The sequence below is a fragment of the Mercurialis annua genome, linkage group LG8, assembly GCF_937616625.2.
Source record: "Mercurialis annua linkage group LG8, ddMerAnnu1.2, whole genome shotgun sequence".
In the NCBI taxonomy this organism is placed as follows: domain Eukaryota; kingdom Viridiplantae; phylum Streptophyta; class Magnoliopsida; order Malpighiales; family Euphorbiaceae; genus Mercurialis; species Mercurialis annua.
In genome coordinates, this window is record NC_065577.1 from 28,081,708 (window position 1) to 28,093,413 (window position 11,706).

The 11,706-nt window shown below is 30.9% G+C and overlaps 1 protein-coding gene across 1 annotated transcript; it reads left to right on the top strand.

Annotated features, from left to right (window-relative positions):
• The first annotated feature begins 2,212 nt into the window (after nt 1-2,212).
• On the top strand, nt 2,213-4,645 carry LOC126660278 (dnaJ protein homolog). Its single transcript, XM_050353685.2, has 7 exons — nt 2,213-2,316; nt 2,394-2,565; nt 2,667-2,832; nt 2,917-3,058; nt 3,138-3,414; nt 3,503-3,701; nt 4,125-4,645. The coding sequence occupies exons 2-7, from the start codon at nt 2,413-2,415 to the stop codon at nt 4,442-4,444; spliced, it is 1,257 nt and encodes a 418-aa protein (XP_050209642.1). The 5' UTR covers nt 2,213-2,316; nt 2,394-2,412; the 3' UTR covers nt 4,445-4,645.
• Nucleotides 4,646-11,706: the final 7,061 nt, after the last annotated feature.

Consider the following 11,706-nt stretch of genomic DNA (forward strand, 5'->3'; position numbering starts at 1 on the left):
TTCGAGTAACTTGCCCTTCTTGACCTAACCTGAAGCGCTTGTCTTACTCATCTAACTTACGAGTGAGCGGAGTTTAATTAGACTTGGCAATTCTTGTCTATGGACATAAACATGTTATACCCGTTTAGATACGAACACGATTAGACTAAACACGAACACGACATGATTATTAAACGGGTTAGATATATAAAAATTAATATAATATAGAAGAAAGTATTAATATGTTGAGATAAACACAATTATAATTATATATAATGTAAAAAAATAAATACAAATGAAGGAATTAGTAAAATTAAAATTTTAAATATTTAATTAAAATTAATTAATCATGTTGAAACATGTTTAAATGAGTTAGGCGGTGTATAATTTATTTAAATACAAAATTAATCATGTCATAAATAGCTGTTTACATCAAATTCAACTCCGTTTAATTTTATATCATGCCATGTTTAAAATTGTCAGGTTTAAATCTATACTATATATAAAAGCACGGAGGGGGGGTGGGGACAAGCAAATTTACTGAATTGTCATTTTAAATTTATTATTCATTGGAGGTTTTATGGTCATTAGTTAATTAGTTTTTAATTAAAATATCTATTTAAGTGATAGAGTTAGAGTTAGACAAGAATTGGATATTGATTTGGATAAGAATTTAATTAAAAACAATGTATCTAAACAATAATCGACTCATTATATATCAACTTTTTGTTAATATAAAGTCTATGATAGTTAATATTTAATACTTAAGAATTTATCCAAATAACAAAGATTTGAAACCCTAACAATTTAAAGACCATGCATGATAAAGATTTGAAACCCTAACAATTTAAAGACCATGCAATTGAAAAGAGTTTTAGCCTCTCAGGTCTGCCGCATTCTTATGACTTTTAGGTTAATGGTAGTAGAGTAAAATATGAATTAAGGGAAAGTAAAGATATGGATTAAGGGGAAAGAGTTTTAAGGCAATTGTATCAAATCATAATAGTTCGATAAAAATAAATAATTACTTCACTAATATGGTACTGCTGTTTAAAGTTTTTTTAATTTAATTATTAATTAAAATATAAATATAATATTTAACGAGTTACACTACGAGTCACGTGTGAAACACGTAAAGCGACTATTCGATTATAATTAAACAATAATTATTCTATCTAAATTTTAGCTAACTTAAATTATTTTTAATTCAATTAAAATACTCTCCTATTTTATAGAATTGTCTACAATATTTTTAGATACTCTCCTATTTTGTAGAATTATCTACCTTTCATATTATATTAAGATGTGCATTCTTATAGTAAAATTATCATTCTAATTCATAATTTTAATTATTCTATGACTATTTAGTTGCTAAACTATTATGGTGTTATTAAATCAATTTAGCTATAAGACACATTTATTATAATATTGTGCGAGTTTCAATGCGTAATTTTAATTGGGTACCAAGTCTTTTAATGGTTGAAACTGAACAAATATTGATTTCTATCTCAAGGTAATTGATACCAAGTCTTATAAGGCACATATATCTCCAGTTATAATTAAAACTACCTGCTATTAGTAATTAGATTAAAAAAATTAACTAAATTAAATTCTCCAGTTATAATTAAAACTACCTGCTATTAGTAAATTACTCGATTGAAATATCTTTTAGAAACAATTACATTTCATAAGTTACACTAATATACATGATTTAAATTGTCTTAGCATGTCAACTCTAAATTTTTGCATGTATAAATTGCATCATATACAGAATTTAAATTGCCTTATGAAAGTTTTTCAACTTACGGGTTTTTTGCTCTCTTTCCTTGGTTAAATAGTAGTGAAATGGACATTGGGTAGATAAAGTAACACTAATCATATTATCTAAATTAAATAAATATTATTCATGTGAATTGATTTAAAAAAAATAATTTAAAATATTATATTTAATTCTAATAGAAATACTAATTAATTTAATATTAATCATAAATAAAATAAATTACTAATAATAATGAATTTATTTTATACATAGATTGACGAGTTACGTTACGAGTCACGTGCGTAACACGTTATGCGAAACTAGTTGTTTTAATAGTCCGAATTTTTGTAACTTGGAGCTAATATTTATCAATTATTTGTTGAGGACTTTTCTAGACCTTTCGCGAGAAGTCTCTGTGTAATTTTCACCCAAGCATCATCAATCTAATAGATCAACATCTTTCAATCTGAACCGTCCAATTTACCTTTTAAATACAAGGGTATAACCTCAATCACAAACCCTCTTGCTCTCTCGCTCGCCGTCTTCTGCTGTGGCTCTCCTTGTGATCTAAACAATCCGTACGTTTTTTTTTGATTTCGTTACTGTTTATATTTTGAATGGTGCGTTGTTGATTTTGATTTAGTTGTTTTTTCAGGATCAATTTTGATAATAATATGTTCGGAAGAGGAGCTCCGAAGAAAAGCGATAACACAAAGTATTATGAGATTCTTGGCGTCTCTAAATCTGCTTCACAGGATGATCTAAAAAAGGCGTATCGAAAAGCGGCTATCAAGAACCATCCCGATAAGGGCGGTGATCCTGAAAAGGTAATGAATTTATTAATGTTTTAGGAACAGATCTGTTGTTTTTTGTTGGGTATGTGATTTTGAGTTGGAATATGATTGTATATGTTACTGTGACTTAATAGTTTAAGGAGTTGGCACAAGCTTATGAAGTTTTGAGTGACCCGGAAAAACGGGAGATTTATGATCAGTATGGGGAGGATGCTCTTAAGGAAGGAATGGGCGGTGGCGGCGGTGGTCATGACCCTTTTGATATTTTCCAGTCTTTCTTTGGTGGCAGCCCGTTTGGTGGTGAGAATTGTTGATTTAGTGGTGTTTTATGGCGTGACGATGACGGGTTTGTTTTGTTTTGACTTGGTGGATGTTCTTTTGCAGGCGGTGGCAGCAGCAGAGGCCGGAGGCAGAGGAGAGGTGAGGATGTGATACATCCTCTCAAGGTTTCTTTGGAGGATCTATACAATGGCACCTCCAAAAAGCTCTCTCTTTCGCGGAATGTTATCTGCTCGAAGTGTAAAGGGTCAGTTTTTAACGTTTTGTTGAGTTTGTGGGTGTTATGTAGGTGATTAACATGGGGGGGGTTGTGTATGAATTTTCAGTAAAGGTTCCAAGTCAGGTGCATCAATGAAGTGTTCTGGCTGCCAAGGCTCGGGAATGAAGGTTTCGATAAGACACCTTGGACCGTCCATGATCCAGCAAATGCAGCATCCGTGCAATGAATGCAAGGGTACTGGCGAGACCATTAATGACAAGGACCGCTGCCCTCAATGCAAGGGTGAAAAAGTTGTGCAAGAGAAGAAGGTGCTTGAAGTTATTGTTGAGAAGGGTATGCAAAATGGCCAGAAAATTACGTTTCCTGGAGAAGCCGACGAAGCTGTGAGTTTATAAGCTGGATTATGGATTCGTTATCTTCTTAGTTATAGGCTATTATTTTAACGTGCTCATTAATTTGTTAATTGTGCAGCCTGACACTGTCACCGGGGACATTGTTTTTGTCCTGCAACAAAAGGAGCATCCTAAGTTTAAGCGTAAAAGTGATGACCTAGTTGTTGAGCACACACTCTCTCTTACAGAGGCACTTTGTGGCTTCCAGTTTATCTTGACCCACTTAGATGGAAGACAGCTCCTTATAAAATCCCAGCCTGGGGAAGTCGTCAAACCAAGTATGTTGCTTTTCTCTTTTACGACTTCAATTTTTTTATTTGTTTGCTTGCTACCGTCCTATGCAATTTTGTGCATATGTGATTGAACTAGTTTATCAAGTGGCAAGTTGCTTTACTTTTGTGTTGGGTTTTAGTCTTACTTTTCTCATTGACATTTATATAGTTCTTGTATCAATTTATTGTATGTTGTGGGAGATATTATTTCATGATAGAGTTTGTAAATCAACTATTGTCCTGTAGTGTTTTGAACTATTATATGTTCAAAGTCTTTGGGCTGATAATTTGTGAATGGTGTCAGCAAGGCCCGTCTGTCTGTGACTATAAAGTTACTCATAATAATTACTGGATTTTATTTCCCAAGCTTGCTTGATGTTAATATCTGATCATAATGGTAATGTTGATTACAATTTTGGCTGAATACAGATCAATTCAAGGCCATAAACGATGAAGGGATGCCAATGTATCAAAGGCCATTTATGAGGGGTAAATTGTACATTCATTTCACAGTTGAATTCCCAGACTCGCTTCCCGCAGATCAGTGCAAAGCCCTGGAATCGGTTCTTCCGTCGAGGACTTCAGTCCAGCTGTCTGACATGGAGGTTGATGAATGTGAGGAGACCACTTTACATGATGTCAACTTTGAGGAGGAGATGAGGCGGAAACAACAACAGGCTCAGGAGGCATATGATGAAGATGACGATATGCCCGGTGGCGCCCAAAGAGTGCAATGCGCCCAACAATAAGGGATTCAAGTTTGACAGAGTGAGAATAATGTGATTCTCAAACTTTATTTTCCTTAGAATTTGGGATGTGTGATGGATTAAAATATGATGATATTGTCAAATCTGCTCTGCTTCTCTCTCTTAGTGTAATGTTTATGTAATTTGAATTTATGACATGCTTGCTTGCTTACTTGGCTATAATAGATCTGCTATTTTTTAACATTCTTGAATTGCACCCTAATAGCAGAAGTATCCGTGGGCTTTTGGTTCTTTTGTGCATGTCATTCTCAGGGTGAGGTTTTATGCTTTAAATTTTTTAAGATGTTTATTAGTTTAGTATTAGATATTAAATTAATAATAAATATATTAAAAGATTAAATATAGTTCAAAATCAGGGTACGCAGCCTTATCGATAGAGTAATAAACTATTTTGAAGTGGTGTTATTCTAATAATTAATATTTAATTTATTGAAGATTTTAATTTTATTTTCTCATAATTATTGTTAATAATTTTGAAAATATTACTAGAAGTAGATATTTTTATGCATTAGTATATACATGGGGTTTCTACAATAATTATCAGATAATAATTACAAAAATAATGGCATAATGCAACCGCTAAAAGTATAACCACAATACAGCCGCTATAGAGCCCTTTGACTTTCCTTAATGTATTTTGAAAAACAAAAGTGACCATAAAACAAAAGCTAAAATCTAAGTTGGTATTTCAAATGGTTTAAACACCGAACAGTAAATTATTAGATCGTGCGTTTAAAATTTTTTTTCATTTCAATTTGATATCAACATGCTGACATGACATGAACTCAAGATTAAATGGTATATTATATCTTTTAGATAATTTCTAGCTTTTGCTCGTCCAACTTGACGTTCAATGGCGAGTTGGTAGAGAGTGATTCTAACTCAACGTTATGGCGAGTGGTTTTTTCTTTTCACTCAATTTTTTGGTTATTGATTCTTTTGTGTACATAATTTGCATACTGAATGCAAAATTAAAGAAAGAAAAAGTGAATATTCAATTGAGCAAAATAGAATTATGCCACGGACACAGTTATTGAAATATTGGATCATTGATTTTGTTGTAACATTGATATTGATTTTTGAATTTTTGGTACCAATTGTTGTGATCGGTTCGTGACCGAATTGGTACTCGCAGCGGAATCGAAACCATTCGGTAGGTATTTAATTATGAATTTGATCAACAAACAATAATATAGTAAAATAAATAAATAACATAAGAGATTTATGTGGTTTTGCATTAAAGCGTACATCCACGGGCGAAAAAATCAAGTCATCCACTAATCATCAAAAAGAGTATAAAATTGGTGAAAAATTATCAAATAGAGAACATTTCTAGCAAATACTCCCTTAGAATAAAAACTCATAAAGTGTTTAACTCTTTACAAGAAGTAACCAAAAAGGGTACAAATTAACCTATATTCATCACATCACACATACTCCCCTTTTCCCCTTATTCACATCAATATCTACATTGTGTGTTCGATTTTTGTTGTCCTCTAAAAGGTGAATAAGGTAGGCTATATATAGAGAATAATTAACCTATAAGGTATTAGGACTATTAATCCTAATTGGATTTATACTTTCTAATAAGCCAATGATAATAAAGTTATCTTTCTCCTAAATACTTCACTAATTAGAATCCTAATAAAAATTAGAATTAGAATTCTAGGCATATTCCAACAATCTCCACCTTAACTTGAATTCTCCAAAAAAACTGTGATTATTGTTGTGCTCCACCTTCTCCATTTAAGTTCAAACTGAACTTATTCCAAAAGAGGTTTTTAAGGACCATACAAGCTTAAGAACGTCTTAAACTTGCTGAAACCGAAATGACTTGAACATTTACTATCTTCGGTTGTATCAATCAAAATTTCACGAAGTTTCGAATTTTGTTGGTCTTAAAACTGATACCAGAAACAAACGTCATTAGTAGCCTATAATGAAAAAATCAATAAAAAAATGTTGAGATTGTAGCATATCCCTTAATCTTCATAAGTCGACCAACCCAATGAGCATACATCACAAGTGCAGCATCCAATTTCACTTCATCGCCACAGAATCTATAGAACTCGTAGTTTTATATACTGAGATACAAGACATGTGCATTTAGAAATCATGTTGAACATTCATTATTGTTCTGACTATCTCATTATGCATCTTGCCCTTAACTGAACCAAAATCCAAAATTCTGCATGTATTAACTGTTGCCATAACTACACTCCACTATCAACTCATTTGTAGTCGGAAAACCAATCGAAATTGGCACATATGTGATATGAACAACTTGAATCTGCATAAATTTTGAATTTAAAAAAGACCGGTTCCCTGAGCCGGTTTGTTTATAAATGATAGCACACAGTTCTCATCTGATTATCTCCAAACAAATTGACTTATGAGTGATCTAATAGTGACGCCGTCTCAAATTACAAACGTTGTAATCCATCTTATGTCTAAGATTGCTACTTAATTAAAACAAAATCTCTTTTGGAATGTCATAATTTTATCAAAATCTGACTATGCCCAAACAAACTCTTCATTCAACAAACTCTTAAAGCAATTTTTAGATTCAAATCACTAATAGAATTCCATGAGAGTATAAAGAGATTACCTCAATCATTCATCTTACAAAAGCTTTATAAAATCCTCAAATAGTGTGTTTAGAAAAGTCACACATCTCTTCTTTGTAGTTTAAAGTGACATGCATCTCCATCATAAAATTCTCCTTAAGAATATTAATACCCAAGTCTGTCTTCAATTAACGACTTTCAGCTTCCAAATTTGGTGGCTTCTCCATCTCCAAATTTTTTTTTGTGTCAAGTATGCGAAATCCTCCAAATAATAATTTTGCCATAATAATTATAATCCATAATATATTTGACAACCAAATTTGATTTGATACCAATTGCTGTAACATTGATACCGATTTTTGAATCTTTGGTACAATTGTCATGACCGGATCGTGACCGGATTGGTATGCGCAGCGGAATCGAAACCATTCGGTAGGTATTTAATTATGGATTTGATCAACAAACAATAATATAGTAAAATAAATAAATTACACAAAAGATTTACGCTATTCTGCATTAAAGCGTACATCCACGGGCGAAAGAATCGAGCCATCAACTAATCATCAAAAGGAGTATAAAATTGGCGGATAATTACCAAATAGAGAACATCTCTAGCAAATATGCCTTAGAATAAGTACCCATAAAGTGTTTAACTCTTTACAAGAAGTAACCCAAAAGGGTAAGAATTAACTTATATTCCTCACATCACACATACCCCCTTTTCCCCTTATTCACATCAATATCTACATTGTGTGTTCGATTTTTGTTGTCCTCTAAAAGGTGAATAAGGTAGGCTATATATAGAGAATAATTAACCTATAAGGTATTAGGACTATTAATCCTAATTGGATTTATACTTTCTAATAAGCCAATGATAATAAAGTTATCTTTCTCCTAAATACTTCACTAATTAGAATCCTAATAAAAATTAGAATTAGAATTCTAGGCATATTCCAACAATCTCCACCTTAACTTGAATTCTCCAAAAAAACTGTGATTATTGTTGTGCTCCACCTTCTCCATTTAAGTTCAAACTGAACTTATTCCAAAAGAGGTTTTTAAGGACCATACAAGCTTAAGAACGTCTTAAACTTGCTGAAACCGAAATGACTTGAACATTTACTATCTTCGGTTGTATCAATCAAAATTTCACGAAGTTTCGAATTTTGTTGGTCTTAAAACTGATACCAGAAACAAACGTCATTAGTAGCCTATAATGAAAAAATCAATAAAAAAATGTTGAGATTGTAGCATATCCCTTAATCTTCATAAGTCGACCAACCCAATGAGCATACATCACAAGTGCAGCATCCAATTTCACTTCATCGCCACAGAATCTATAGAACTCGTAGTTTTATATACTGAGATACAAGACATGTGCATTTAGAAATCATGTTGAACATTCATTATTGTTCTGACTATCTCATTATGCATCTTGCCCTTAACTGAACCAAAATCCAAAATTCTGCATGTATTAACTGTTGCCATAACTACACTCCACTATCAACTCATTTGTAGTCGGAAAACCAATCGAAATTGGCACATATGTGATATGAACAACTTGAATCTGCATAAATTTTGAATTTAAAAAAGACCGGTTCCCTGAGCCGGTTTGTTTATAAATGATAGCACACAGTTCTCATCTGATTATCTCCAAACAAATTGACTTATGAGTGATCTAATAGTGACGCCGTCTCAAATTACAAACGTTGTAATCCATCTTATGTCTAAGATTGCTACTTAATTAAAACAAAATCTCTTTTGGAATGTCATAATTTTATCAAAATCTGACTATGCCCAAACAAACTCTTCATTCAACAAACTCTTAAAGCAATTTTTAGATTCAAATCACTAATAGAATTCCATGAGAGTATAAAGAGATTACCTCAATCATTCATCTTACAAAAGCTTTATAAAATCCTCAAATAGTGTGTTTAGAAAAGTCACACATCTCTTCTTTGTAGTTTAAAGTGACATGCATCTCCATCATAAAATTCTCCTTAAGAATATTAATACCCAAGTCTGTCTTCAATTAACGACTTTCAGCTTCCAAATTTGGTGGCTTCTCCATCTCCAAATTTTTTTTTGTGTCAAGTATGCGAAATCCTCCAAATAATAATTTTGCCATAATAATTATAATCCATAATATATTTGACAACCAAATTTGATTTGATACCAATTGCTGTAACATTGATACCGATTTTTGAATCTTTGGTACAATTGTCATGACCGGATCGTGACCGGATTGGTATGCGCAGCGGAATCGAAACCATTCGGTAGGTATTTAATTATGGATTTGATCAACAAACAATAATATAGTAAAATAAATAAATTACACAAAAGATTTACGCTATTCTGCATTAAAGCGTACATCCACGGGCGAAAGAATCGAGCCATCAACTAATCATCAAAAGGAGTATAAAATTGGCGGATAATTACCAAATAGAGAACATCTCTAGCAAATATGCCTTAGAATAAGTACCCATAAAGTGTTTAACTCTTTACAAGAAGTAACCCAAAAGGGTAAGAATTAACTTATATTCCTCACATCACACATACCCCCTTTTCCCCCTTATTCACATCAATGTCTACATTGTGTATTCGGTTTTTGGTGTCCTCTAAAAGGTGAATAAGGTAGCTATATATACGGAATAATTAATCTATATGGTATTAGGAGTATTAATCCTAATTGGATTTATATTTCCTAATTACCCAATGATAATAAAGTTATCCTTCTCCTAAATACTTCACTAATTAGAATCCTAATAAAAATTACAATTAGGATTCTAGGCATACATTTCAACAAATTTTGTTGATAATTATTATAATTATGTTTTTGAAGTTGTTACTCTTGTTGCTGTTAGTCTTTGTCAAAAGATAATGAGAAAATTAGGAAAATAGCTAAATAACAAAAAAATTAGCATTTTTTAAATTTAAAATTCCAACTTTATTTTTGCACCTCAGCGTGTCACCCATTTATCTTTTTTACTCTATGATTTTTGTTTTATACTCCATATTTACCTTATAGATTTTATACAGAATAACTTTTTCTTCTTCTTTAAAAAAAAATTAATAAATCAACAAATTAATTCTAAATCCTCAACTCATAACATTTCAATGAATTGATTCCTGCGATTCTATTGTTATTTCTTAAAATTTCATTGCCAGTTTCAAATCGAATTTCTGATCTATTTGAATTTTTAATTTGTAATTAAATCGCTTCAAATTTTGCTTCGAGTTCGGACCCAACGATCATAACTTTCTTTAAAACTAAAAAACACTGTAAACTTTTTAATTTATTTTATGTAATTAAAAATTAATTAAAAACAGTTTCAAACGATTTCAAATAGTTTCAAAAAGTTTCGTATACATAATTTTGCAACTATTTTAGAAAACGTGTATAAAATGGTTTTAAACAGTTTACAAAATTTTCAAACAATTTCAAACGGTTTACAAAAATTTCAAACACTTTCAAACAATTTTCAAATTCACAATTTACAACCTTTATTTAAAAACAGTTTCAAATATTTTATAAAGGTTACAAACTTTTTATAAAAGTTTCAAAAAATAGTTTCAAACAATCCTTAAAAATAATAGCTTCAAAAAACAGTTTCAAACGGTTTACAAAGATTTCAAACAAGTTCAAACGGTTTCTAAAAACACTTTCAAACAGTCTCAAAAATATCATTTTCAAACATTTTAAAATGGTTATAAAACAGATTCAAACGGTTTATAAAGGTTTCAAACAGTTTAAAACTGTTTTGAAAAACACTTTGAAACAGTCTCAAAAATAGTTTAAAAAGAACAGTTTCAAACCGTTTACAAAGTTTTCAAACAGTTTCTAAAAAACACTTTCAAACAGTCTAAAAAATAACAGTTTCAAACAGTTTCAAACCGTTTACAAAGGTTTCAAACAGTATAAAACAGATTCAAACGATTTTTAAAATTAATTTAAAAAACATTTGAAAACCAAGTCAAAACATTATTAATGAAGAAAATGACGATTTTTTAAAAAAAAATTGAAAAAAATATATCAAAAAACGATACTACACAAATTTAAAACAACATAGAAAGAAGAAGAAGAAAAAGAAGAAGAAAAATAAAATTCTGAAAAAGAAGATGAATGACGGCGATGGCGAAAAACTTCATTATTTCAATTTTTTGAGATGAATTAGGTCAAAAATTTTCATATTGAATTCTTCTATATCTTGTATTTTTAGATAGAATTCGTTAAAAGATTTCATTAAAATGAAAAAAAACATAAAAAAAATTTGAGAAAAAGGAAAAAAAAAGAAGAAAAAAATAAAGAGAGAGAGTAGAAGAAAGAGAAGAGAAGAGAAAGAAAAAGAAGAGAGAGAAAAGAAAGAAAGAGAAAAAGATGAAAAAATTAAGAGTGTAGTCTTCCATGAGTGGAGTAAAAATGTGAATAAGTTAAAATTCTAATCGGAGTAGAGATAGAAACATTATAAAAAGGGAGTAAAAATATGAATTTTCAAAATTTAGGTATTTAAAACAAATAAATCTAAAACAGAGTATTTTGTGCAAATTCCTCTCAGTAATCAGAGGCCGAAGTAGCAATGGAGGTGTGTCGGTGAACTAAGAAGAGGCGAAGTTTAACATATTTGTGTAGTAAACAGTCTAACCATGAGTACATATCAGCATTAACGTTAATTTAGA

Coding starts and splice junctions, on each gene's coding strand:
- LOC126660278 (XM_050353685.2), top strand. CDS start 2,413: ATGTTCGGAAGAGGAGCTCCGAAGAAAAGCGATAACACAAAGTATTAT. Junction 2,566..2,666: donor AGGGCGGTGATCCTGAAAAG/GTAATGAATTTA, acceptor GTGACTTAATAG/TTTAAGGAGTTGGCACAAGC. Junction 3,059..3,137: donor ATCTGCTCGAAGTGTAAAGG/GTCAGTTTTTAA, acceptor ATGAATTTTCAG/TAAAGGTTCCAAGTCAGGTG.